Raw genomic sequence first — 25029 nt, forward strand, 5'->3', positions numbered from 1 at the left:
TACGTCACACCGCAACAGCGATGTCACAAAATGACGTCACCGACGCACGTGCGGTGACCAGTGGCGCACCGACGGGGGGGGGGATTCGGGGGTTGTAACCCCCCCCCTGAGGCCGACTTAACCCCCCTTTTGTTTAACCCCTTTTCTTTACTTACGCATTTCAGTACTGCAACTAAGATGTAAGACGCGCAATCATCTGCACACTCGCAAGAAGCGAATTTTTTTGACAATTTCCCGTGAAGAAATCGAAATTAGTGCTGTTTAGATGGTATTTGCAAACTGTCAACCCCCCCCTGGCAGAGATCCTGGGTGCGCTACTGGCGGTGACCCTGGTTGGCAAAAAACAGCCGCCGCCGGCTTTCTGTGTGGTGCAGTCGCGCAGTAGTTGATGTAGGTGGGCGTCACGTGGACGCGTGTTTTTATTTTTTAAAATTCATTTTTAAATTTTTACGTGAGCCTCCACAATTATCTTGCCAGCCATATTAGCAGTAATGTGTGTCGGAGAATGTCAGCGTGTGGTAAACTGCGTGATGAAAATGTGGCGATGCTGGGCCTTTTTTACTTGCGAACGTGAACCACGTGGTGGTGGTCTGCGATTGATTGTGCGATGAAGAATACCAGCTTTTCCATGGATGTGTGCCATATTTGTTGTGGTGAAGTGTGCGGCGAGAACAGCGACGATATTGGCTGACCATTGCGTGGGGAAACAGACCACGTTGTGTGTGTGTGTTGTGTGTGTGCGTGCGCGCACGTGGTGTACTAGGCGATTAGCAATACATCTCGCTTACGAGACTGGACGCGTGTTGCGTGCGCGTAATGAAACCAGTCGTAGTGATCAGGCTCCGATAGAACTTCAGGACCTGTAATTATTGAACAGGTGAGAATGAATGAGACGCGATTATTAGTGAGCGCATGTATTTCGGGGCCATCCGCGCTGTGCGCAGAAAAAAAATTAAAAACTTCATTTGAGCATAATTTATTGACTGAGAGGTATGATTACAAATGAGCTCCTACGATGTTTTTATTGTTGCCGAAGCTGCGTGTATACATTTAATTAACCACGGGGAATGCCCAAAAGGCAAACCACTGAAATTATTGTGATTTAACGCAGATCTCAGGGGTCTTAAGTAAAATTGAACTTTCTTTTTTTTTTGTTATTGGTGTACCCACCTTCATGGTACGGAAATTATGCCATGATGATGCACCTAAACATGCAAAAGTTGGGTCTTGTAAAGTTGAAGCAGCAAAGGAGGCAGCAGATGCAGCGAAGTTAGCACCCAACGGATTATGTACTTATGTAAGATTTTTTTGTGTACATTCACATGACCGAGACTAATAATTAAAATTAAATTATAGTGTTTAACAACCCTAAGCTGCACAGAGGCTTATGGGGGACAGTGTAACGAAACGCTCCGGATTAATTTTGTCCACCTAGGGCGCGATCTTGTACGCGTTCCAAAATGGAACGGAGGCGGTCCGTTCCATCGAGCCGCACACGATTGGTCAATTTGAACCGTGACGATCAAATTGACCAATCGTGTGCGGCTCGATGGAACGGGGACCGCCTCCGTTCCATTTTGGAACACGTACAAGATCGCGCCCCTAGGGTACCTTACCAAGCTCCTAAAGAAGGTTAATAAGTTTTTCTGAATTTCTCTCTCATATAAATTTAGGCGCCACTACTTGGTACGGCTCCACTGAGCCGCCCTGTAGTTGTAGACGAAGTTCATCTTGTATATCGTTTAAAGCTACAGTGTAAATCGGGTGCAAATCAGTGCATTCACGACAATGCATTACAAATTTGTGTTCGAAGACCAGTCATTTAGCAAAGTATCACCAGGGTCCTTCAATGCTTTCTTCTGGTCATGAAACTCCCGCCGAAGTTTCATATAGGGACAAAAGCTGCCACCAGAGGCGCCGCCGTGAGTAGAAGGGCACCGATCTGCCGTGCTTGGGAGGCCAGTCACGCGTTCGCGTGGATGTTTGCCATGAAAGCACCTCACCCACATTTTTATTTCACTGTGTCTGCTAACTGAACGTAGCAGTGCTTACTATTGACCAAATAAGATAGCATGCGAGTTGTTTATTACTTCAAGTCATTGATTGTTAGGAATGGTTCACCCAAGGCTGCCAGTCAAGTGTTGCAAGTTCGCTTGTGCTCGTACCTATACCTACGTTTCTTGATTCCTGGGTAGGTGATTAAAATCGTGCTTAAATTATGCAGTGCGCCATGACTAAGCCTAGCTGACCCACAAATTAACGTTGATTGCCCAAGAAGTTATGGTGCGCACTGCGCGCTGGCGGTCCGCAGCTCTGATTCTCCTGTTAATTGCCTGTTTATTCTGGGGCATCGCGAAGCTGCCAATGGGAATTTCGCGCGCAGAACAGGCACGCTTGAATAAAGTCATCTTGGCACTAATTGCAGCAGCAGCTGTGAACTGCGCATGCTAGATATGGGCGATATGTGTGGTTTTTAAGCGCAAGTTCTTGCATTTACGCATACAAATTTAAACATAATCTGTTGAAACCTGCATATTTTTTTAATCCATTCACATTTAATGTCGCAGTGACGATCAGTTCAAGGTTGGCGTTTCACTTAGTCGCCCGAAAACACCACCCGAGTTTTTTTATAAAAATACCAGCGCAGATTGAAACCAGCTCGGAGCTTCCATCGTCAGTAGGTCATTCAAGACTACATTTACCGATCAAACTGAATAACTGTATTATTTTTTTGCATGTTTCGCTCGTTTGTCTTTATACTCAGTTTTCTTCATCCAACTAGAGCCAATTTCTTGTATTAATTTTTTCTACCTAACAGAAAACAAGTTTGTGTAGGTCTTGTGGATAGCATTTTGACTTATGCTAACCACGCTACTCTTGCAGGACAGTGTCTACTTTGCAAAAGGGCGGAATTGAGGGCATAGTATACGATTATTAGGGAGTAATTACTAGCAAGCGTCAATAATGCAAAAGTGCCGCAAGCACTAGTGCACATATGATTGCAATTAAGATTGCGTTTGATAGACTGGAAGAAAAGTTGGTGGATCTCTATCCACCAACTTTTGAGACAAAACGCCTGGAAAAATTATTTGTCACTGCTTTCCTCTCTCCTGTGGCTGGACAGGATGAACGAGCACCAGCACGAAATAGCCTGTTCCTTTCGCATGTAAAAAATGCAAACGGCACTTAATAAAGGAAAGTGCACACCTTCAGCCGTAGTGCTGACAAAACGTGCTGCGCAGCCAACACTGGCCGAGGAAGTACGGTCGTTCGCAGGATGTCTTCAACAATGTTCATGTAGACATTGGCACAGGCTATATTGTCCACGGTGCACACTTCTAGGTGCTCGTCCACAATTTCCAGAAGGCAAAGCAGCTGGTCTGATGGCACTTGAAAAATCCCCTAGTCTTTATTTCGATCAGTGCATGTGGCTCTCGGGAGGTGCTCCTCAGTGTTTAGATGCAGTCCTTGCAGCTTATTTTAGCAAACTTTCATGCAATTTAGCCACCAAGGTAGTCCAAAATGCAGTCCTTCGTTGACTCCTGACGATAGATATCTTGCATGCACTCAGCCGGCTCCGGTAGTATATCGTCCAAAAGAAGGAATTTCTTAATGAGAGTGATGCCAGTTTGCCTGCGTAGTGAGCAAGAAGCATACTCGAAAGGCGTGTACCAGACTAACCGTGAATTTCTTCTTCGGCTGCATCGGTGACGTCGGCAGATGCGACGGCCGCCTCTTCGGCTTCAGCGCAGTTTGATGATACCGCTCGCCGCCTTTTTGCAGGTGGGCGCCGTGTTATTGCAAGCGAACGTTCTTTGGGCTTAGGCAATATACACAGGTACGCCTTAGAAAATCTTCGGAATGGCGTCTTCTACCAGTTTGGGTCGATCGCGTGGCAGTGACACAACGTTTCCATTCACTGCACACACGTCTGCACGAATAATGTCTCCGGCATCAAAATGTTTCTCACACACGCGAAAATACTCCGATTCAAACGAGAACCCGGTAGTCTCTTGTCGCGGGATTGCTCGCTTCCACTTGTCGCGTAGTTCCGGGTTCACTGGTAAACAGAATAAGGATACTTTTTCGTCGACGCCCTTGTACCGGAGCGGCAGCCTGGCACACAGCAAGTGTTAGGCATCACTGCTATGGTGAATTACGAAGTGTCGATGTCACTACATGGACAGACATGTTCAGACGAAACAAAAAACAACCACTCACAACAGCACGCCGCAGCGACACTCCGCTTTCCGGCGGCAGCGGCCGCCTTCCCCGTCGCCCTTCTAGCGACGCCAGCGCCGCGGCGCTGCAACTGCGGGCGCTATATGAAGCTCTCCCATAGCGTTACGCGGGAGTTTCATGACCAGGAGAAAACTATTGAAGGACTCTGGTATCACTTTGCCACCGCGAGAATGTGCATGATCTGTGATAAAATGTTCGTTTTCGAGGAGTAATACATTTTTGTGGATGTTTACATTTACGAAATCACCATACGCTGACTTACGGGAACCATGTACTCGGCAACAATGCTACGCTGTTGTACGGGTGAAACGGAGACGATTATACTTCCTAAGCACAGATCGTACTGTCACTTCAAAAAATCGCAATATGCCGGACTTACGATCGCGGCATTTGATATACAGGCAGTGCTCTTATGCAGAGAGAACAGGTTGCACGAACGTTTTTTGCCCACCAGCGCCCGCTTCGGAGGCGCGGCATAGGGGAAGGGCCCCCGCAAGTGACGTCACGCTGTTTGCAAACAGGGAGAGGTCTATTTTCAGTGTTTAATCGACTCAGTTAAAAAGCAAAAAAAATTGTGCATTTCCAGAAATTTCATCCATAAATATTGTTAATATTTCAGCTGAAACATTATTTTATTATTTTTCCCCATTTCTATAGTCTATGCTAAAAATAATGTTTGCCTGAAATCAAGTACTTTTTTTGAAAATTACTTCCAATTAGGCAAAAAGTTACTTTTTGAGCATGTTCAGACGTCAGTTAAGCTTTAAGGCCCTCCAGATAAACATATGTGAGATAGCTCATTATACGTACCAACCTTTCAGCTTGTGATCTGGAAATGTTCATTCGAGTAAATTTTGTTTGAAGGGAAAAAAAAAAAAAAAACGTTATTGAAGTCTACACGCAATCTCATCGATAGGCATTGCCGAACTGTGTCTTCACTGCAGAACATGTATCTTCATCAGCTATTTTTCTGGCACGCATATGCACTGTGGCTATTTGCCAAGAGAACGCGGGCTGGGCCACTTGACATCAGTATGACTACATCGCCAATGGCCTATGTTCTTCAGCTTACCACTTCTAACTTGAGGGCCTCGGGGTGGTCAGTTGGCAAGCACAGCGTAGATGTCAGCTTTTTGCTGTGGCTGATAGTGACCAACCTAGCCTCATTCTGTCATATGCAGAAGCAGAATAATCACACGGTCATTTCTTCTCTGCTGCTTCACACCAGAACGAAAACGGCACTTGACTACAAATTGGAAATGTCTAGACAGTTGTCTCCTAAGCCACGGTTGGGGCGAAGTGTCGATGATTCAGGTTCTTGCATAACACGTATTCTGCTGATCTGTAGTACTTACAAAACAATGAATCAGCACCATGCACAATATCTTGTGTTCGATAATTATCCAGTCCTGACAATGACCTCTAAGCAGTCACAGTTTACTTTCATCACAAATGTATTATCTTAAAACGTAGTTGTGGGGGCATCAACAGTTAATTAGTGTAAATGGATACTTTACTGCTGTTTACTGTGCATAAACATGCATTCACCCAATTTTATGCATAAAGAGTTCATAACCACAACAAGAATTCACTTGTCGCCCACACGCGTTTTGCTATGAAGGCACAGTTCGGGTGTGCCTACTGGTGAGATGGGTTGTGGACTTCAAAGTTTTTTACTTGCCTCAAACAAAATTTACTCCAATTAAAATTTATAGATGACAAGATGAAAGGTTGGTGTGTAAAATGAGCTATTGCACGCATTTTTATCTCAAGGACCTTAATGCTTAATTTAGGTCTGAACATAGTCAAAAAGTTTTTTTTCATATTCTGAAGTAATTTTCTGGAAAAGTACTTCATTTCATAGTAGAACATTGTTTTTAGAATAAATTATAGCAACAGGAAAAAAATTCAGAGCCCTTCCACTATGTCAAAATGGAAGACCAGTGAAGCTGTTGGTTTCGTTTAATTATATTTAAAATTTTTAATTTGGTGGTTATGTTAAATGGTTGAAAAGACACAACACATAACTTCGTTGTGTCGCCGCGCGCCATATGCTGTATGTGCGAGTGAAAGCGAGTTTAGGTGACTAGAGTCACACCACCTTGCACCATTGGCCGCAGCATGTTGGACCGCTGCGCATTCGGCTTCCTGTCACTTTTGAATTCATTCACACTGCTGAGCGTGCCGGCGCTCCTTGAAGGCATGCTGTTCCTCTTTGGAGGGAGCGACACGGGTCTTACCCATACAGAGTCTAAGGGGCAACTGATGACGTTGCTAAAGAAATGGCTATGTCAAGAGAGAATGAGCCACAGCTATTGGTTGGTAGACTATTACATTTTATCACTGACGTTTCGACACGCATTGTCATAGACTAGTATTCGGGCAACAGCGTTCATCACTCAGGCGCATTGTTTTTGTCTCTTTAGGTCCCATGTGTGACAAGGGTAGTTCAAGGGTGCTTTACCCCTGAGCCTACAGGGGTATGTGCCATTGATCTTGGACCCTTTCTGCGCTATCACCAGGATCGACCCACTGTTGTTCTACGTGTCGTTTTGTCTGCGGACGCGATCCGCTGGAACCTAGCCATATACAGCTTTGCTGCAAAATAGTAAAAAAAATATTGTGGCTCAAACTATAACGATTTTTAAGCAAAAAATTTCTGAGAAAGCATAATTTCTTTGCTTTTTTTTTACTGAGCCAATTAAACGTGGGAAATTCAGAAATGTGTTCAGCTATGATGTCACATAAAAGAACCACACTAGTAAAATATTCTAAAATAAGAGTTGTCATTGTACCTAGTTTCACACACAAAAAAAATTTTACCTCCAACCAACTTTTGCTTCTTCGCGGAAACTTCAAAGAGAGCTTATGTCACCCCACAATTTTTGTCTATAAACATACTGTGGAGAAGCCTCAATCACAGAATCACCAAATAGCCCAATTGTTTCCAAGAGAATCAGCGATGGTCACATTTGAGGACAGTTTCGCAAGGAATGACCCCAGGGCATTTTGTCGTAAACTTTGGGAACACATCTCGAAACTGTTGTCATATACATAATTCATTCCGATTCATTTTGAGACATTCTAAGTCACCTGCTGCAATTTGTAAATTGCACTATGTGCCATAAAGTAATTTGTTGAAAGTTTAATTAGCAAAACATTGTTAATTATTAATATATTCATTTTGATATCTTATGCAAATAATGTCCACCTCTGAGAAGAATCCAGCTCAAGAAGTAGAATCGTGCTTCATACCAAGGGTGATATTTAAAAATTTTGTTAACCATAAAAAATGCCCCATATCTGAAGAAAGCCTTTGTAAGATTTTGAAATGCTTCCCCAACACGTTCTTACTGAAAAAGAGTTTTACGAGAGATGATGGCACTGTGCGGAACAAGTATGTCTGTGCTATGCTGCGAAGTACAGTGCTGAATGCTAAAGTCTCCTTCAACAGATGCGTAGTGCCAAAGCACAATGTGCTGCAGCCTTGACACCTTAGGAAAGAGAAGAGGCATACTGTCGCAGACATGAGATTGAGGCCTCCAAGCCTTCATCAGCCTAAGAAAGCTATTCGCTCATTTAGATAATCATCTTTGATGGTTCTTGTGGTTTTGACAGCATTGATGGCCACCTGGAAGGGGGCAGGGGGTGGGGGAGTGGCAGAAATGTATTTAAACATAGTTGCTGTTAGGCTGACCCCATGTACTACCTATGCCATTCATGGTACATTATATTATAGCAAAATGTAAATGCATTATTGCAACATGTGCTGTTTTGAGCTATCGGGCAGTGATGAGACACTCTCCCTATGTCCATAATTATCCAGAACTTCATTCTTGGCGCCTTTTATGCGCATCGCCACCCCCTTCCCCTCCTCGTGTCCATCACCCCACTCCCTTCTTAAAATAAAATTCTTGTCCGTTAATGACTGTCACACTCGGCGGCCCCTAACATTCCTATATTTCAGTTTCTGGGTGGACTTCGAGGCCATTCACCTACCTGCTCTCCCACCTGTTTGTTGTGGCAGTTTCTTAGCTTCCCTGGCCCAGCACCCCCGTCCATGCTATATTTTGCCTTGCGCCAATCAACGTTCTGTAGTTCTTTCTTTCTTGCCCCGTTTTTTCCCCCTGTTTTCATTCTTAACAGCATGTACAAAAAAGCCTCACGGCGAGCTCTTCTCAAGTTTATGAACATAATGAAAGTGAGAGACAGGGGAAAGAAAAAGAAGAAGAAAAAAATGTGGGCAGCTTGCACTAGTGGTGCAAGGCTGAGTAAACAGCGGAGCTGGTGATCGACCTAGCTTCTTCCAGGTTTTACAAGTGGCTTGGCTAGGTTTGGTAGGAAATGCTAAATGCTGCTAGGCACGGTATTCCGAATTGGCTTGCCGCCGCCGCGCAGATTCTCGCTTGGCTGCGCAACACGCTTCAAGATGAGCAGCTTGCCACCGACGTGCAGATTCTCGCTTTGCCTGCTGCAGTCACGGACACCACGTGGCGCGTTCGGCGCTAATGCGGGGAAACGGGGAAGTGCGGAAGGCGTCGGCACAGCGCTCTGCGTGTTGCCTCGTTGGTGCTGCTACAATTCGTTTCTCTCTCTTCCTCTCGCTCTCATTTTCCCTTTCTCTCTACCAAGCACAGCACGGGATGCGCGCATGCTCTCTTTCCCTCTCCTTAACGTCCCAAGTCAAGGCAACATGTGCACGGCACGAAGAGGAGGCGAGGCTCACGCCACTCGCGAGGTGGTTGCTAGGCAACGCAGTGATGTCGTAGCGGCAGGCGGTGCGGGGGAGCATCACGTCATACCAGCTGTGACGGCGGCGATAGCGCGGCATGACGTCACGAGGTTGCGCCAGGTGTTCGAGCAGCTGTGGCGTCGCCTGGTTGCCATGGCTACAGCGCGGCAGTTTCTTGATACGAACCACACATTACGGCTGGCTTAAACAGCTTCGCTGTTAAAGAAAGGGGGGGGGGGTGCTTGTTATGCGTTTCCTAGACAAGCAAACCACAATATTTTTGGAATGCTTTTCTTCTGCGCATTATGGTCGACCATTCGGTCAAGTACCAGAAAAGAAGCTCTTCGACGACACAAAGGCCTGGTGGGGAGCAACAAGGCCTCCAAGTTTTATGCACATGCTCGTCCCATCTTTATCTGTGTGTGAAATTTTTTTAGCACTTACCCCCCTCAGCAGTTATGGTTAACATGATCCGGAATGAGGTAGAGGCGCGCCATGAGTGGGGCTACAATGTTATGTGCATGGGAGAGGGGATCGCCCCCATGAAAACTCCCCCTCCCCCCTTCGGACCGCCACTAGCCCTCTCCTTGCTTTCACATTCAAGCTTACCCTTTCATCACCCTTTCATCCATGTCGCTCTTTCGAAGTCCACCACCTCAAACTTCCCGTTCCGTGGGAAAGGAGAAAAGTGGGGTGGGTTCGTCAGAAAATTCCGACCCCCAACCCCCCCCTGGCTGCGCCAATGGTTTTTACTCATTGCAGCAGGCACCTGGTTCGTTTTTTACTCCATTTATTAGGCTTGCGAAGCAATGGTTGTCAGGTCAGGGAGCATACAGAAGCCTCCTCATACTAGATTATTGTGTTTGATCAGCTTTTCTGTGCAAGCAAAGTGGTCCAATGAGCAATTCAGTTGCTTTAGGAGACTCCATGTGCTTTTTTCAGTTCCTGTACAGTGCTGTAGAGTGATGTGGAGTCTTGCACAATATTGTACAATAATGAGTAAGGTCACTTGCATAGGCAGTGTTCAAAATGTAAGGAATTAGATTGCTAGTCAAGCTTCGGTCGAAGGTCTCTCTGAAATCTACTGCCTGCTTTTGTGTGAGTGAAAACCCAAGATGACGGAAAGGATTGCTCATAATAATTTGTACATATGCTACTGAAATTCTGATGGATAAAAGCAACCTACGGTGAGAAAAATGAAGTTAAACTTTAGTAGAACACAATTATCAAAATAACACGCACTCACGAGCTTCTACCATTGTTTGAGACATTGTTAACGCAGCCTAGATGTCGGATCGAAAAATTAGACAACCCAACAGGAGCTTCTGTGTCTACACTGCTGCTGTTATTTAAAAATTATGTTGCCAAGCCAACCAAAGCACAATTTCTGCAGTTTTTTTATTGAAGAAGTGCTAGGAGCACTAGAGGGTAGTTTTGACGATACCTCCAGTCGAATTTTGATATTTCCAGACTCTCCAAGTTGCCATAAATTGTAAAATCTGAGAAATAGTTTAACTTCAGTCGTCATTTCAGATGGTGCAAATGGCGTTGTTGGTAGCACAATTCCAATGGAAAGGCTGTCAGTCAGATTGATAAATTTCTATAGGTGTGGTAACAAAGGAGTTAAAGGGTTAAAGCTGGCCAGAGTGGTAAGCATGCGTAGTTCTGCATGTATCACTGTTGAATTTATAAACCTTGTATTTCATAAGAATATTCTTATGAATACGAATGTATGTGCTATTGAAAAAGCACACTCAAGAAAGGTAAAAGCCAGCAAGCCATTGCTGGCAGCAGGTGCCTGGCCTTTACTCCAGCTGACCGCAGCTGGAGTAGCTACAGTTTTACTGCATTGAATGGCTGTTTGGAACCACTTGATTTTCCAATCAATCCATTGAAGTGTTCCATAATGCATGCATTGAGGAACACTAATGGTGATGGGTAAAGTTGCAGCCTGGCTAGCCTCAAGGCTGTCTCATCATCATCATCATCAGCCTATATTTATGTCCACTGTAGGACGAAGGCCTCTCCCTGCAATCGCCAATTACCCCTCTCTTGCGCTAGCTGATTCCAACTTGCGCCTGCAAATTTCCTAACTTCTTCACCCCACCTAGTTTTCTGCCGTCCTCGACTGTGCTTCCCTTCTCTTGGTATCCATTCTGTAACTCTAATGGTCCACCGATTATCCATCCTACGCATTACATGGCCTGCCCAGCTCCATTTCTTCCTCTTTATGTGTGGGGATCGAGGTGCCTTCCTGCGCCTCGTCCTGCAGCTCGCACGTGGCGCTTAGCTCGATCTCTGGGAACCGCCGCCGTAACGGCAACATGGCGGACATGGCTAGCACGCCGGACCTACTTTCCCGCGCAAACCGTGCTTCTCCCCCCTTCCCGGGATTGGACTTGCCCCACGAGAACACGTCACCGGGATGGCCCTGATTGGCCTCCTGCGTCGAGGCCCCCGGGCACCCTCTCCATCCGAGCTCTCGTCCGCTGAGCGCTTCCTCACCGCGGAAGATGCTCACAGGCCCGCAACGAGGTGGTTACATGAGACCTTTGTTCCCGCAACTCCTCGTTCTCGCGCTTGGTGGACCGCTACCCAGTTAGCCCTAGCGTAGCGGGCGCGCGTACTCAATCGGTCTTGCGGTGAACCTTGGCTCATAAGCGCCGTGACTGTCGCACTGTGCTGTATCTTGGGTGAATAAACCCGTGTTTGTTGGCGATCTGACTCCGGAGCCTTCTCTGCGCCGTGTCGGAGAGTCGACGAACCCTGCCGTAGCACCTTTGTGCGTTGCGGAGTGGAGGAGCGTCATGCCTGTTCCTGACCGTTGCTCGCAGGGTAAGCCTCGTGCAAACCTATCTCGACATATGTCAACTAGAATATCGGCTATCCCTGTTTGCTCTCTAATCCACACCGCTCTCTTCCTGTCTCGTGACATTAGGCCTAACATTTTTCGTTCCATCGCTCTTTGTGCGGTCCTTAACTTATTCTCGAGCTTCTTTGTTAACCTCCAAGTTTCTGCCCCATATTCCAGCACCGGTAGAATGGAATGATTGCACACAAGGCTGTCTAGTTGTAGCCAAATGTGGCAGGGAGGGAGCCTGTTCAAACACAACCCATAAACGTGCTTTGTGCATGTGGTGGGCTTACTGTTGGTCAAAAGATGTGTTAACAGCAGTACCATGTGACAGCAGTTGCTGGCTCTGTAATTGGCATCTATTTGACTGCTGTGCCTTTTGTGGTTCATTGTTTTGACAGCACAACGGACACTGATGCTGACTCAGGATGAGTTTAACCAGCTGACAGCACAAGGAGTGCTCACCATTAAGACACCATCAACTGGCAGTAGCAGTGTCAAGACAGCAGCTATGGCGCCCAAGATTGTAACCCCGCATCCGATACCAAAAGTGGCTAAGGTGACTATTCCTTCCCTCAAGACTGTGGTTCCTGCAGCCAGCCTCAGTAGTGTTCCGCCTGCGGCTTTGCCCATTGTCAAGACCGAACCTGTCACAGTCTCCAATCCCGCTGTCATCTATGGACCTTCACCCACACTGTTGCAACAGCTTAATGACGTGAGTGTTATTTCAGATTTAGTAATTTGTCTTTGTGTCATGGTATAATGGTGTTTATGCTTTTATGCATTCTGTGCAAAAGAATTTTTCATCTGTGTGCCTGTTTGCACTGTACATGTAACTAGACGTTGTTGAAGGGGAAGAAAAAGTAAACTGGCCACATGCATGGCCTACCTCAAAATGTGTTTCGTATATCTTTATGGGGTTGCTCTTTTTTAGCACATTTTTGTTTACATTGCCCAGTATTTGCATGTTCTTTACTCACTGAGTGCATTTGGTTGTAATACTGACTTTGTATTCTACCATTAAAAGTTTACTCGCATTACATTGATATGACATGTGCTTATTATTATTAGGCACCTAGAATTGTTACAAGCTCTAAGCAATAAGACTGCCATACCAGTAGAATTGCTATCAATTCATTGCCAAAGGCAGGTTCTCATGATGCATTTTGCATCATTGCAGAGCAAAGCACTAAAAAGGCAACAGAGGATGATCAAAAACAGGGAGTCTGCCTGCCTATCACGAAAAAAGAGGAAAGAGGTGAGTTTCTTTATAAAAACATGCTGCTTTCTCAATTTCTTCAAATACTAGCTCACGTCAGTGCAATATGTTAAGAGGATGCTTTAGCTCAGGCCCAACTACGATGCCGCCTATTAAAATACATGTAAAACACACAAATGCTTTTCTGAGATAGCCCCTGGACCGATTTTAATAAAATATGTTGCAAATGAGAGAGAATGCTAAATTTTAGTAACAGTTACCATGAAACACAAAAGCAGCTAATTGATGTCTTGAACGGCTAATTCAAAATTCTAGTAGCTGTCTTGGTCAAGACATTTTTTACCCGTGGACGGCTAGAGGTACTTCAGTAAGCCCTAATGTTACACTAAAAGTTGGCTAATGGACATCTTGACAAGAACAACTCAAGGCATTTATTAGGCATTCCCCCCCCAAATTTTTGGCAGCATTTAGAGTAAACACGAGTGGTGCATACAGTTACAATTTATTATTAATGAAGCACGAACATCAGAAAAAAAGTTAATATTGTCAGATAGTGATGCACAGGTAGTTCTTCCAGATGTGAACCATCCTTTCTTTAGGAAGTAGCTGTAGCGTGTGAATATAGACTGACTGGCCAAATGGTGCATTTTGCTTAGAGCAATCAATCGAATGCTGCCTGGAACCATTATTTTTTAAATAAAAAAAAAGATCTGTTTTGTATGCCAATGTCATGCTAATTAATGTGTATGTTGGACTGGAACAAAGGATGTCACCTCTGGATTAAACACATCATTGTTGCCAAAATGTTGCCCTGCTGGGTCTCCTGAGAATTGAAGTAGTTCCTTGCAGGAAAACATTTTGCCAGTGATGCTGCCCTTCAGGCAGAAATGACATCCTGGTTTCAGCTACAGGTGGCAGATTAGCATGACACCAGCATACAAAACACAATGCTGTGCTACAATGAATTTCTCAAAAATAGAGGATGGTTCACACCTGGAAAAACAGTCCGTGCATCACTCTATCCGCCAATATAAAATTTTTTTATGATGTGCATGCATCATTTAAAAGTCAATTGTAACTTACTTTGTGGGTGCCCTTCGCAAAATATTGCCTTATGCTTGCATAGCATCATGCAGAAATAATGGCCAGTTCTTCACCCATTAGTGAATTCCATAGCACATGGCATTTTACCGAACAGAAAAATGTATCAGAATATGCTGTTATAAATTTTTCTTAAACGGTACATATTAGCTCGATCTTCATGCTGTGCAGTGCACAAAGCATGAATGCAGGCTAAAATGCAGCAAGACATCTACTTCACACCATGTGACATAGTCAAACTTTATTGCATAATAAATTAGAAAGGATGCAGAATGGCTAATTAGCATGAGTGACAAATAGCAGCAAAGGTGGCAGCACATGCATCTTCAAGATGATTGCTGCCGCAGCCATAGCGGGCCAGGCTGCCCACAAAATTTTTTTTCGTAGGCCTTATGTGAAGGTTCTTGTAGACACAGGCAAGGAAAATCTACACACAAGAGAAAAAAGAGAGAGAGAGAGAGGAAATGAAAATGTGTAAATTGAAACTAAATACGTGCGAAGCAAGAAGTTTGAATCACATTAAAAATAAATTTCGGCACTTCTCTCTCTTAACCCATTAAGGCCTATTAAAAATCTACAAGCAAGATTTTGTAGATTTTTGGTACACAGTGGTCTTTTAGCACTAACTGCATTGTGAATTGCACTTTATTATTGCGACATTTTGCCCTGTCCAGTCGTCACCCTTATTTCATACTTAAAGATGACATAATATAGGGTAAGCTGTTACCATGCAAAGGACTGACGATAAAGTATAAAAAAGCAATGCTTCTAGGGCTGTATTCTGGGTCAGTCACTTTTGTTGATATCATTTCCAGCTGACCATAATTGGCTTAAGTCCATCACCAGTAAGGTGTCATACTAAATGATACGTCATACAAAATTGAAAGTACTATAATGACATGATCATACGAGAATTTTGCACCCTGTCTTGGCAGTGATTACTTGCTGGTTGCGTCAGAAATTGCGAAGTGATTTGTAGAGGCTGCAAACTCATCAGCGCATCTATAGCCTCAGGTAATTCTTAGCACCTACGTTAACGATATACACTAGACCATATACAAGCCACTACACACCAAAAGCTGTATTCAAGTGATGGCCCATGCTGAATAACTGCACACCTAGTGAAAGGTCAAACGTGGCAGCCTAATCAGAGGGCCATGGCAAATAAGTCGCTAAATTTTGATAACGCCTCTCATTCATATTATTGAAATAGATAACAAAAAACACCGCAGGAAGATTTAGAGTTAAAGGGACCCTGAAACGATTTTGGCAGTTTGATATAAATGTACTGAGTCGTTAGGGTAGGTCCTTCTGATCATTAAGTGACACATTTATGCGGTCTGCGTAAAGCGTGCAGTTTACTATAAGGTTTTAAAAATGTGCATCGCTACTGATCGCAGCGACGCCACTCCTGAGTTTTCAGTCGCCCTCTCATAGTTAGCCCAACTGACATCAGTTGGGCGAGCTATTTGATTGGCTACCCAGGCCGCGTCATCAATAAGCGGTCCTTCGAGTTTTGCACTGTGAGTAATGTACCATAGCACTACATGTTGCCCAAACCAACAAGCAGCAGCAGCCTGCGGTCCCAAGGCCGCATGCCACCAACGTCCTGCGCGAGGAGATACTGAGGAAGAAGCAGTGACCAACAAGACCGGCAGGCGCACGCAGCATCTAAGCCCAGTGGCGGTGAGGAAGAGAGAGATACAGACTGCGCGTTGGCTTCCAAGCGCAAGACGGTTGTACCCGCACGCACGCATCACGTGACTGCCTCGACGACAGCAACCCATCTTGACCTGCGGCGTCGTGTCGCCGTATCTGCTCCGTCGAGGCACGCTGGTGACGTGGCAATGTGGCGATGCCCTCTCCCCTCACGCAACACTGTTTCAGCCACTCTGCTCTGTTGAGGCGCGCTCGTGATGTGGCGCAGCAGCCAATGTGAATTTAGGTGCTGTTTCACTGCTACAGACGCTGGCTTTTTTGCTCAGTGGGCCATTTGATGCTTTCAAAAGGTACAGAAAGAAAATACACAACAATTTATCGCTACACCCCAGCACTTCGGGCACACAGCAAGTGTCGTCTGCTTGTGTTACATTCTCCATGTTGACGCAAGGTGCACAGTCAGTGTTGGTCTTGAGCTTTCTTTTCCCGAGCGCCATGGATTGCCCTTGTTACATTGTAGGCTGCAAATCTAGCAATCGGTGGCATGTCCAGCAACGAAATCATGTCCTTCTGCTAGGCAACATGCGAACAGAGTGGTTGTAGCACATCGGGCTGTCAGTATCAGATTGGCGCCAGCATCTACACGTTTGTGGCCGTCACTTCACGCCTGAAGATTACTACCACAATAGAGAGTTTCAGCATGTTCAGTATTCGGGTAAGTGCAAGTGCAAGTAAACTGGGCGTTTTACCGGATGAGCGGAGGCGCAGATGTGAACTGCCTGCATAGTGCAGCCACCTGTTGGCACAGCTCAGTCAGACAAACACAGTGCTAATATAGCAGTAACCAAGTGTATTCTAATTTGCTGCTGGTGTAAATTTTTGGCACAAGTGTAATTGTGGACACATTGTCTTTTTGAATGTTTAAAATGTTTTACACTTCGTTACAGCAATAGTAGCTCTCTGTTCAGCTGGTTAAGCTCTGCAAAATCAGGTGGCTGGGCACCATGCAGGCCGATCACGTTTACGATAAAGACCCTTCATCACAGCAGTAGTAGTATGGAGGGGCTTTAGTTTACTCATCCGCCCATCTGTCAAAACGCCCAGCTCGCCTGCGGTTTCTATAAGGTTACCTAAAGATGTTGTATACCGAAATACTGAACACACTCGGCGCTGCAACAGAACGCTCGCAATGCACACTGCTTGGATAGCTCTCGTGGGGGATGGACGGCCAGACGGCTAGCGTCTGGCCGTCCGGCTAGAGGTTGAAGAGGCTTCGCACGCAAGGCTTCAAGACAACTGGAAGTAGACTACACGTTGGCACATCGTGACGCAGAGCCAGTGAAGGCAGAGCTCAGCCCCAAACACTCGGTAAATGAGTTGAGGAGAAAAAGCATGGCTACATAAGGAGGGTAACTTGTAATCGTCCATAGCTCTCTTAATATGAGACGCTTCACTTAAACTGTGGCGCTAATGTTTTACTGTAGCTGTACCCTACGCATCTACAAAATTTGTCCAAACCATTTCAGAGACCCTTTAAAAGAAAACTTTGCAAAGCACCTGCATAATGCTGGAACTCGCATCATCATGCCTGTTCTACATCCACATGTTCCACAACACAGTCTGTATCTTGGATGCATGCACCTCTGCACATCATTGCGCCATCTCCCCAATAAGGCTAAAAAAAGGTTTGCACAACCTACCTGACGGGATTTATTCGGCAGGTGTGAACTGAGTGGCGTCAGGGGATAGAGCCAAGTCCAAGCTTGTTCTTGTGTGGAAGCTCCGGCCCATGTTCTATCCGCTCATAGCAGCAAAGCACACACACGTTGCAGTACATGCAATAAACTGGGATAAGATTTCTTGCTGATGCTGTACAGTAATTTAATATGAAGAAGAAACTAGATTGCACAGAACATTTTAGAATACATGCTGACTCAAATACATTTGTGTGTCAGGGAAATACAATGTTCATTCTTCTAGTGAATTTTTGCTCATGTATGGAATACTGGTAAATGGTGACACAACAGTGTTCATCTGTGAGTTCTTACAAAGTATTGACTTCCTACAGTTCCAAAGTTTTTAGCGCTTCGGGAAACTACGTAGTAGTAGATGTAAACCATCGCTACACAGAGGTGCTGAGAAATGGGGAATAACGGTGGCAGCATATTAGCGACCAATGCAAAAAGTGCCTATTTGTTAAAGACCAGCTAGCTGTTTTACCATAAAGTGATCCCTGGGCTGATATTTTGTAGCTATGCCTTTCCGATGCTAATGCCTTTTCGCGCTTAGTCAGTGGTCAGAGCGACAGTCCGCTCACGTTATCAACGGGATCAGCCGGCCGTGAGCGGTGGATGATAACACTAGTATAGAATAAAGCATAACGCATCGCTACAAAATACCGGCCCTGGTTTTAACCCATATATAAAGCACTGTGACGATCAGAGAGGGTACAGTACATTGACTTCTGCAGATCAAAATGATATTGATATCTTGTCATCCAGCTAGCGCAAACAGACAAGATAGGTAGTACAAGCCGTCTTTACAATGAAAAGGATGAAATAAGAGAGCATCGAATCAGTTGAAAGACACATTTGCAATTATGTACGACTTAAAACACATTCATTTTTAAACGACACGAAGTTCCTGACTACAATCACAGATGAGGCACCTACCGCAAGTTTATCAGCTTATTTGTGCCAAAGCACCAGCACAATTTTTACTCGACGACCAATGCATTTGACATGGTACAAGACAAATAAGCATTCCAGTAATTTTTTTAATGCAAATGCATTATATGCGCCACATTATGCGAAAATTTGTTGTAGTTGGCGTGACTGAAAGATGGTACAAAAAATGGCCGACTGTTCAGAGTAAAAACACGTCAAAAAATGCTCGATTGACATCAAATTTCTCAGGCAGGTTCCTGTAAACAAAGTAAATTAATGTCTTTCAAAAGAAAATTTGGTACATTTCAGTATGGGTGGGAATTGAACCCGTGCCTCCAGGGTGCTAGATGAGCACGCTTCCCCGACGCCAAGGCGGCTCTACAGTTCTGGCTGACTAAAGGTGTGCCTAGTGCGTGCATTATTGCACACGTCATGTCGCAGCCATATGACTGACTAAAGGTGTGGCCTAGTACATGCATCATTGGGCACGTGACAGCGTGGTGCCACGTCGTAACTGTATAAAATGAGGTCGTTTATGACATTCCGAGATCTACAAACAGTATAATGCTTTTGCATTCCCACACGTAAGCAGTCTTAAGTGTCTCTGCCAAATTTATTTGTTTTGCTATGAAGCGCGAATGCTGGAACATGGACGCACACATGCACACAAAGCTGCAACCCATGCAAGAACAAAATGGCGCCAACTAGGGCAAGTTCAGTCTGGTTCATGATTACAGCCAGCGCGTCCTCTTTCAATTGACTCCCTCTGGTTGTTTCATGTTACATTAACCATAAACAAGTCAAATTCTCGTACAAAAATAAAGATGAAGAAAACTGGCAGGGCAGAAGAGCCTGACCACTTATGCTTGTCGAGGTTAACAATTTAATTATGAAACAGCTGGAAAATTTCAGACATTACTGACAAAAAATCAAGTTCAAAGAGTTTCACTTGCCCTAAAGAGTGTTATCTGAATGTGCGACGTACAGAGACACTGAGCACAACGAAGGCAGCGAGTGCAAATCCCGCCATTTGGTAGTAAGCTGTCGGTGAAAACACGTAATACAGCTGATTTCATGAAGCACTGATGCAAAGCACACAGCAAACAAGATGAGCAAAGCTAAATGATGCCAGCTAATACCCAATAAATGTGCAGAACAGCTGAGAACAGCACAAAACAAGCATAACGTACCTAACCGAACCCATGATAGTGACATCGAGACATTGCGTTGCATGTGCCAGCGATTGTTGCTTACTTGCTTGTTTTTATTTTTCAGAATTCGTGCCCACAGTGTTACCAGCATGAAACACTGTGGAACACAAATTGAGAGCCTGTCTATTTGACTACCGCCGAAGCTAATCGGCTAATCACAGTGCACCTGCGTAGTGTGCCACTGGCTTTTCGCTCCTGCTGTTAGCCTCTGCTGTGCGAGCATAAAAGAATGGTTTCGAGGTGTCATGTGCGCGCCCTGGGTTGAAAACAATAACTTACCCTTGATTGTTTATACAATTAAGTTCTGGTGTCACCACCCAGGAAGCACGCAGCTAGCTAGTAGACGTCTACCTTCCAGCTTGATCAAGCTGAGGCGACAGCTAGTAGCTGTCTTTTGTAAGCTGTACTCTAGACCTAGACCTCTATAAGCCAGCTGGTAGCTCAGCTAATGCTCCCTCCACTTACGGCTAGTAGCCATCTTGGGAAGCACTGCTGTAGCTGCGGTGTAGACATTAAATGTTCAGGCTTGTTTCAGCTTTGCAGGTGCTATAGTTTGCTGTATTTACCATGTGCAAGTCTATTTCCAGTATTCTACAGGCATGAGTAGATTGCACTGCATGTGCACCTGATGTGCCAGTAGACTTGCACTGATATGAAAATGTATTGATCCAGATGCAAAAGCCACATCTGCCATTTCCACTAGCAAATACAGCCAATAAATACCACTATCACCTCAGGTAAATTGCACTCTAAACGGTTGCATGCAGTACTAATGGCAGCAGAACTGAGTGCAAGTGTGTGGAGAGAGCATACTAAGCAAGATAAAACAGTATGCAGAAAGGCTGTTTCCTGTCTACACATACACAACCTTCTATAATGGCTCATCGATGCTTAATCGAGCAGTAAAAAATGCAGTTTATTTCATAAATACAAATGTGAATCTGTATGGTTGCTATGAATATGACTTATACAGTGGATTCTTAGTAAATACAACTTCTTTACAGAGAACTTAGAAATCCTAATTATCAATGCAACAAAAAATAAAATAGTCTTAGTTAAAATGGCTATTCGAATGTTTATAAAACAGGTACAGGGACCAATTAGCTTTTTTTGAGGCATCATTAAATGTAATAGTCTTTATTTTCAAATAAAGCAAACAATGCAGAGAAAGAACAAGCTAAGATTTGGACAGAATTGTAAGCTTAAAAGGCAGCAAAGGTGCGTTCAAAATGCTCTGTTGAAGAAATTTTTCGAGTAACCAAAAAGAGTTATTTTGCCTAAATCATGGCTGCAAAACTATACAATTCTCTAAAACACACACAAAACTGATTTGTTGTGCTTTCAAAAGTTACCAATTGGAATTACAAGGGAACAGTGGATCGCCTACCACAAAGAGCTTGTTGTGGGCCCTGGAGCCATGTTTTGATTAGGAAGCCCACCATTTCTGCCAAACGAAAAGGCTTTATTTTCACCCTGGAATACTGCATCTACTGACAACCGGGACTCCCATACAGAAAGTTGGTCGATGAGATCATAGCTGCGAAACATCCTTCTTCGTGGCACCTCTGAGAAAGATGCAGCTGCTTACACAGGGATTGGTGGGCTCAATGGTTTCTAGTATTCTGCACGAGGTAACACAATACTAAAACAAATTGTGCATCAAAATTATTACTTTCTTTTAAAATCAATCAATGCACCTAAGAGAAATTCATAAAGGGAGTATTTACACAAAAATGTTGTACCCCACTTATGTGATTTTTTCGGTAGTTGCTGACCCTACAATTATGACATGGAGCCTCAATTCCTTTAGCAGCACAAACAATTATTACATCACATTTTACGCGGCTAGTTTAAAATGTACTTCAAGTGCAGCACTATTTTAGACGTGAAGCAGGAGACTATTCACATTACTGAAACCATAGCATTCATGCAGTGTCACAAACGACTCGAGCATGAGACAGTTGGCTGAATGCAGTAGTTGACGGTGATATAATGACCTTGTCACTAAAAGCCATCAATTTGACCCTTCCAATTGCGCGCTTCTTTTTGAAATGCAGGTAGACTCTCTCCCATTTTATCCTGCCGAGTGCTCAAATATCTGTTTTCACAGCGTGGTTATAGTGTATGTGTATGGGTTAGTTGTGTCTGGCACCAGAGACTGCCACATCCACTTTTGGTGACATGAATAGACTTCGGTTTGATGTCCGAAGCCACACTACACGTGGTGTATGTTTTGAGCTGTCACACTAAAAGGTAATGTATTAATTATTAATATTTCTGTAATATTAAAAAGGGAATTGAGGCTCCATAGCATAATAACTGAGTTGACAGCTATCCATTATTCGTATAAAAACGAGGCAAAAATTTTGTTGGTATACTCCCCCAAAATAACTATGTACTCTCTCGTCGGCACCAACAATGACAAACAACCTTATCATCATTGTTTTGATGTCACATTCACATTGCATATGGTAAATTTCAAAAGTGAATGTTCCATTTCGTTACTGACAAATAACACAACATAAAACTCCCTTCCTGAAGCTGGCAGCATTTAAACAGCAATTTGGCAAGCTAGAATTCAGACTTATAAATAACTAAATTAGAGAGCTAGAGCTTCCCGACCAATAAGTGCAAGTATAGCACACTTTCATATATGCCAGAAAACACAGTAATAATTCTATATAATTAAGGTTATAAAATGCATCACATTTACCTTTGAGTCATAGATGATGCTCAAGCAGCAGTTTTGTCAGCTGGTCTGCCACTGTTTTAATACCACATTCCTGAACTCTTTATTGCACCATAATCCTCAATGCACACTGGAACCCGTACTCCGTTGATCTAATGTTTGGGTACCTGCTGTGAAACAAAAAGAAAGGGGAGTGGGGAGGGAGGTTTAGTTGCAGTTGTCTCCTGTGGGTGTAGCAACTTCAATTTATTCTGCTGCTTCCATCTGTCGAGTCTTGCAAGGACTGATTTTTACAATGCAGCTTGGAACTTAACTGCTTAGTTTACTGTTGGGTGCCCGCATTCTCACTTTGGTATTATTGCTTTTGGTGTGGTTGTGCAAGGTATGTGTGCCCAAGAAAACTGCTCAGTGCCCAAAACAGAGAAAAGACACTTTTGTACATGTGTGACAGTGTTGACAAGGCACTTTGCCTGGACACCTTCTGTTTTGAAGAAGTACAGCTTTTTCGCCATAGTTCTTTATTTTTGATCTCTGATATGTAAGGCTAGCCCTATCAGTTCCCCGTGTTAATCATAGATTGCATTTTTAGCACAGTAATATGTTGGGCTAGTTGATGCATAGCTTAAGAATAATGTGTAAAGAATAATAAAATTACCGGAAAAAAATATGAGACATAAAGAGCGGCAATTTAGTGCTCTTTTTGTCTCCTCCTATTTCTTGATAATTTTAACCTTGTGCCACACATAATTCATAGGTTGCATAACCATTCTGTGTCAATAGAATTATTGTGGATGAAATTTAAGTAAGGTTGTAGTTGCTTCTTGCTTTGGCCTGCCAACTAGCACACTTATTGTGCAAATGAGGAACGCCATGGCTATGTAGTACCATTCCACAGTTTTGCTGATGATGTACAGTGTTGCTTTTAGAATTAAAACCAAGTCATACTGTAAAGCAAAGTGGTGAAAAGTCAAGTGGCAAAGGGTAGTCACTGTTGTGTTTATACATGTTATGTGCACAGAAGAGGCTCCATCTGTAATTTATTCTCTAAATTGAACTTCTAGTGCATTAATTGTGATGGTATTATTATTGCTGCTGTTTTTCGAAAAAAAAAAGTTTTTTTTTTATATTGTCAAAGAATGAAAGAAAAGATAATACGGAAGAGTTTAAAGGTGTAGAACAATGAAGAATTTTTAGGAGTAATTTCTCAGGTACCGGTAAAAGGCTATTGTGTAAAAGCTACAATATAATGAGCATTTCAAACACCGGATTACTGCTTGGCATTGAGTTACAATACATATATGAAGCACAAAGTTTTTTGCTCAAATTGCAGTATATTAACTTTTTTAAATTGACCATGGGTGTGCATATCTGAAAAAAAAAAAAAAAAAAGCTTTCATATTTAAAGGGGCCCTGAAACACATTTTGAACATAGTAAGAAAATGTTGCCAATCTTTAGACGAGGCTCCTGTGAACATGTGAGCCAAATATTATTGCACTGCATGTAGCAAGGAATTTACAACCTCGTGTCAAAAACAGTGAAAGATAACTTGTCCTCTCCTCTGAAATGTCGTCGTGCAGCGTCATCAAGCAGCTGGACCCACTAAGAGCTATTTGCTGATTTCGTGATCACAAGAACATTCTCAGTAATACTATTATTGCTAATGTTTTCTTAAAAAATAAAAAACATAGCTCTGCAATCTCAAAAAGACACAAAAATGATTTCATCTTTGCACTGCTTAGCCTAGTCTATCACGGCCGCCACGGGGTGCCTGATAAGCCGTCTCGCCGCTGAGACACTCAACTTTTGGTCTGGGCTTTGACCCCTTGGCGTATCCCCTGTGTAGCTTCCAGTGCACTAGTGAAGACGAAATTAGAGAGAAAGCTGCGTATTGGTACGATAACTACGTCCAAATCTACTTATATTTGGAGGATTCCGAAAAACTTTGTGGCAGGAGATTCGTGAGGCAACATACTTTAATAGTGAGGTCATTCTATGATTAGTTAGAAAAGTGTTTTAGGCCCCTTTAAGATTTCATGGATATAAACAATCTCAGAAGCAATAAAGAAAAAATGAACTGCTCTCCCCTTAATTAACTTAGTAAATTTGGTGTTCTAAACCAAGGCCTTTACTGTTTGGTTTTGTGTCATCATCATGGGGACTTATCCAGAATAAAAGTGTCAGAAGTATAACCCTGAATGACTCTCGCGTATTGTTAGTCTCGACCACATGAAGCCAACAGCTAATGAAGCCAAAGGAAATTATAGGTGAAATTATTTGTCATCTTATTTGGAGTGTAGAAATGAAAGTGGACAAAAAACAACTTGCCACCTGTGGGAGCCTAACCCACAGCCTCCGCATTACATATGTGGAGGCTGTGGGTACCCAAGAATAATACCCTAATAATACCCAAGAATGTGGACGTGGGGATAACCACTGCCGTAGCTCAATTGGTAGAGCAACTTCTTGTTCTTGTGTATTCTTTTACTGTTCAGCACAACGTGCAAAACCAAGAAGTTCCACTCATATTTTCTCTACTGCCATGCAGTATCTCCAGAAGCTGGAGCTTGAAGTGCGGGAGTTGGCCAGTGAGAATGCCAGGTTGAGAGATGAGAACACTCACCTTCGTCACAGAGTAGCCCAGCTAGAATCGGAGGT

General features: G+C 43.7%; 1 protein-coding gene across 1 annotated transcript in view; it reads left to right on the forward strand.

Moving 5' to 3' along the window:
* LOC119436577 (cyclic AMP-dependent transcription factor ATF-6 alpha-like) overlaps positions 1 to 25029 on the forward strand; it is a 126862-nt gene that overhangs the window by 57713 nt on the left and 44120 nt on the right. The window contains exons 5-7 of the mRNA XM_037703462.2: positions 12230 to 12543; positions 13009 to 13086; positions 24920 to 25027. Of these exons, the coding sequence (XP_037559390.1) occupies positions 12230 to 12543; positions 13009 to 13086; positions 24920 to 25027 (500 nt within the window). The remainder of the gene's footprint in view (positions 1 to 12229; positions 12544 to 13008; positions 13087 to 24919; positions 25028 to 25029) is intronic.

The sequence above is a fragment of the Dermacentor silvarum genome, chromosome 1, assembly GCF_013339745.2.
Source record: "Dermacentor silvarum isolate Dsil-2018 chromosome 1, BIME_Dsil_1.4, whole genome shotgun sequence".
NCBI lineage: Eukaryota > Metazoa > Arthropoda > Arachnida > Ixodida > Ixodidae > Dermacentor > Dermacentor silvarum.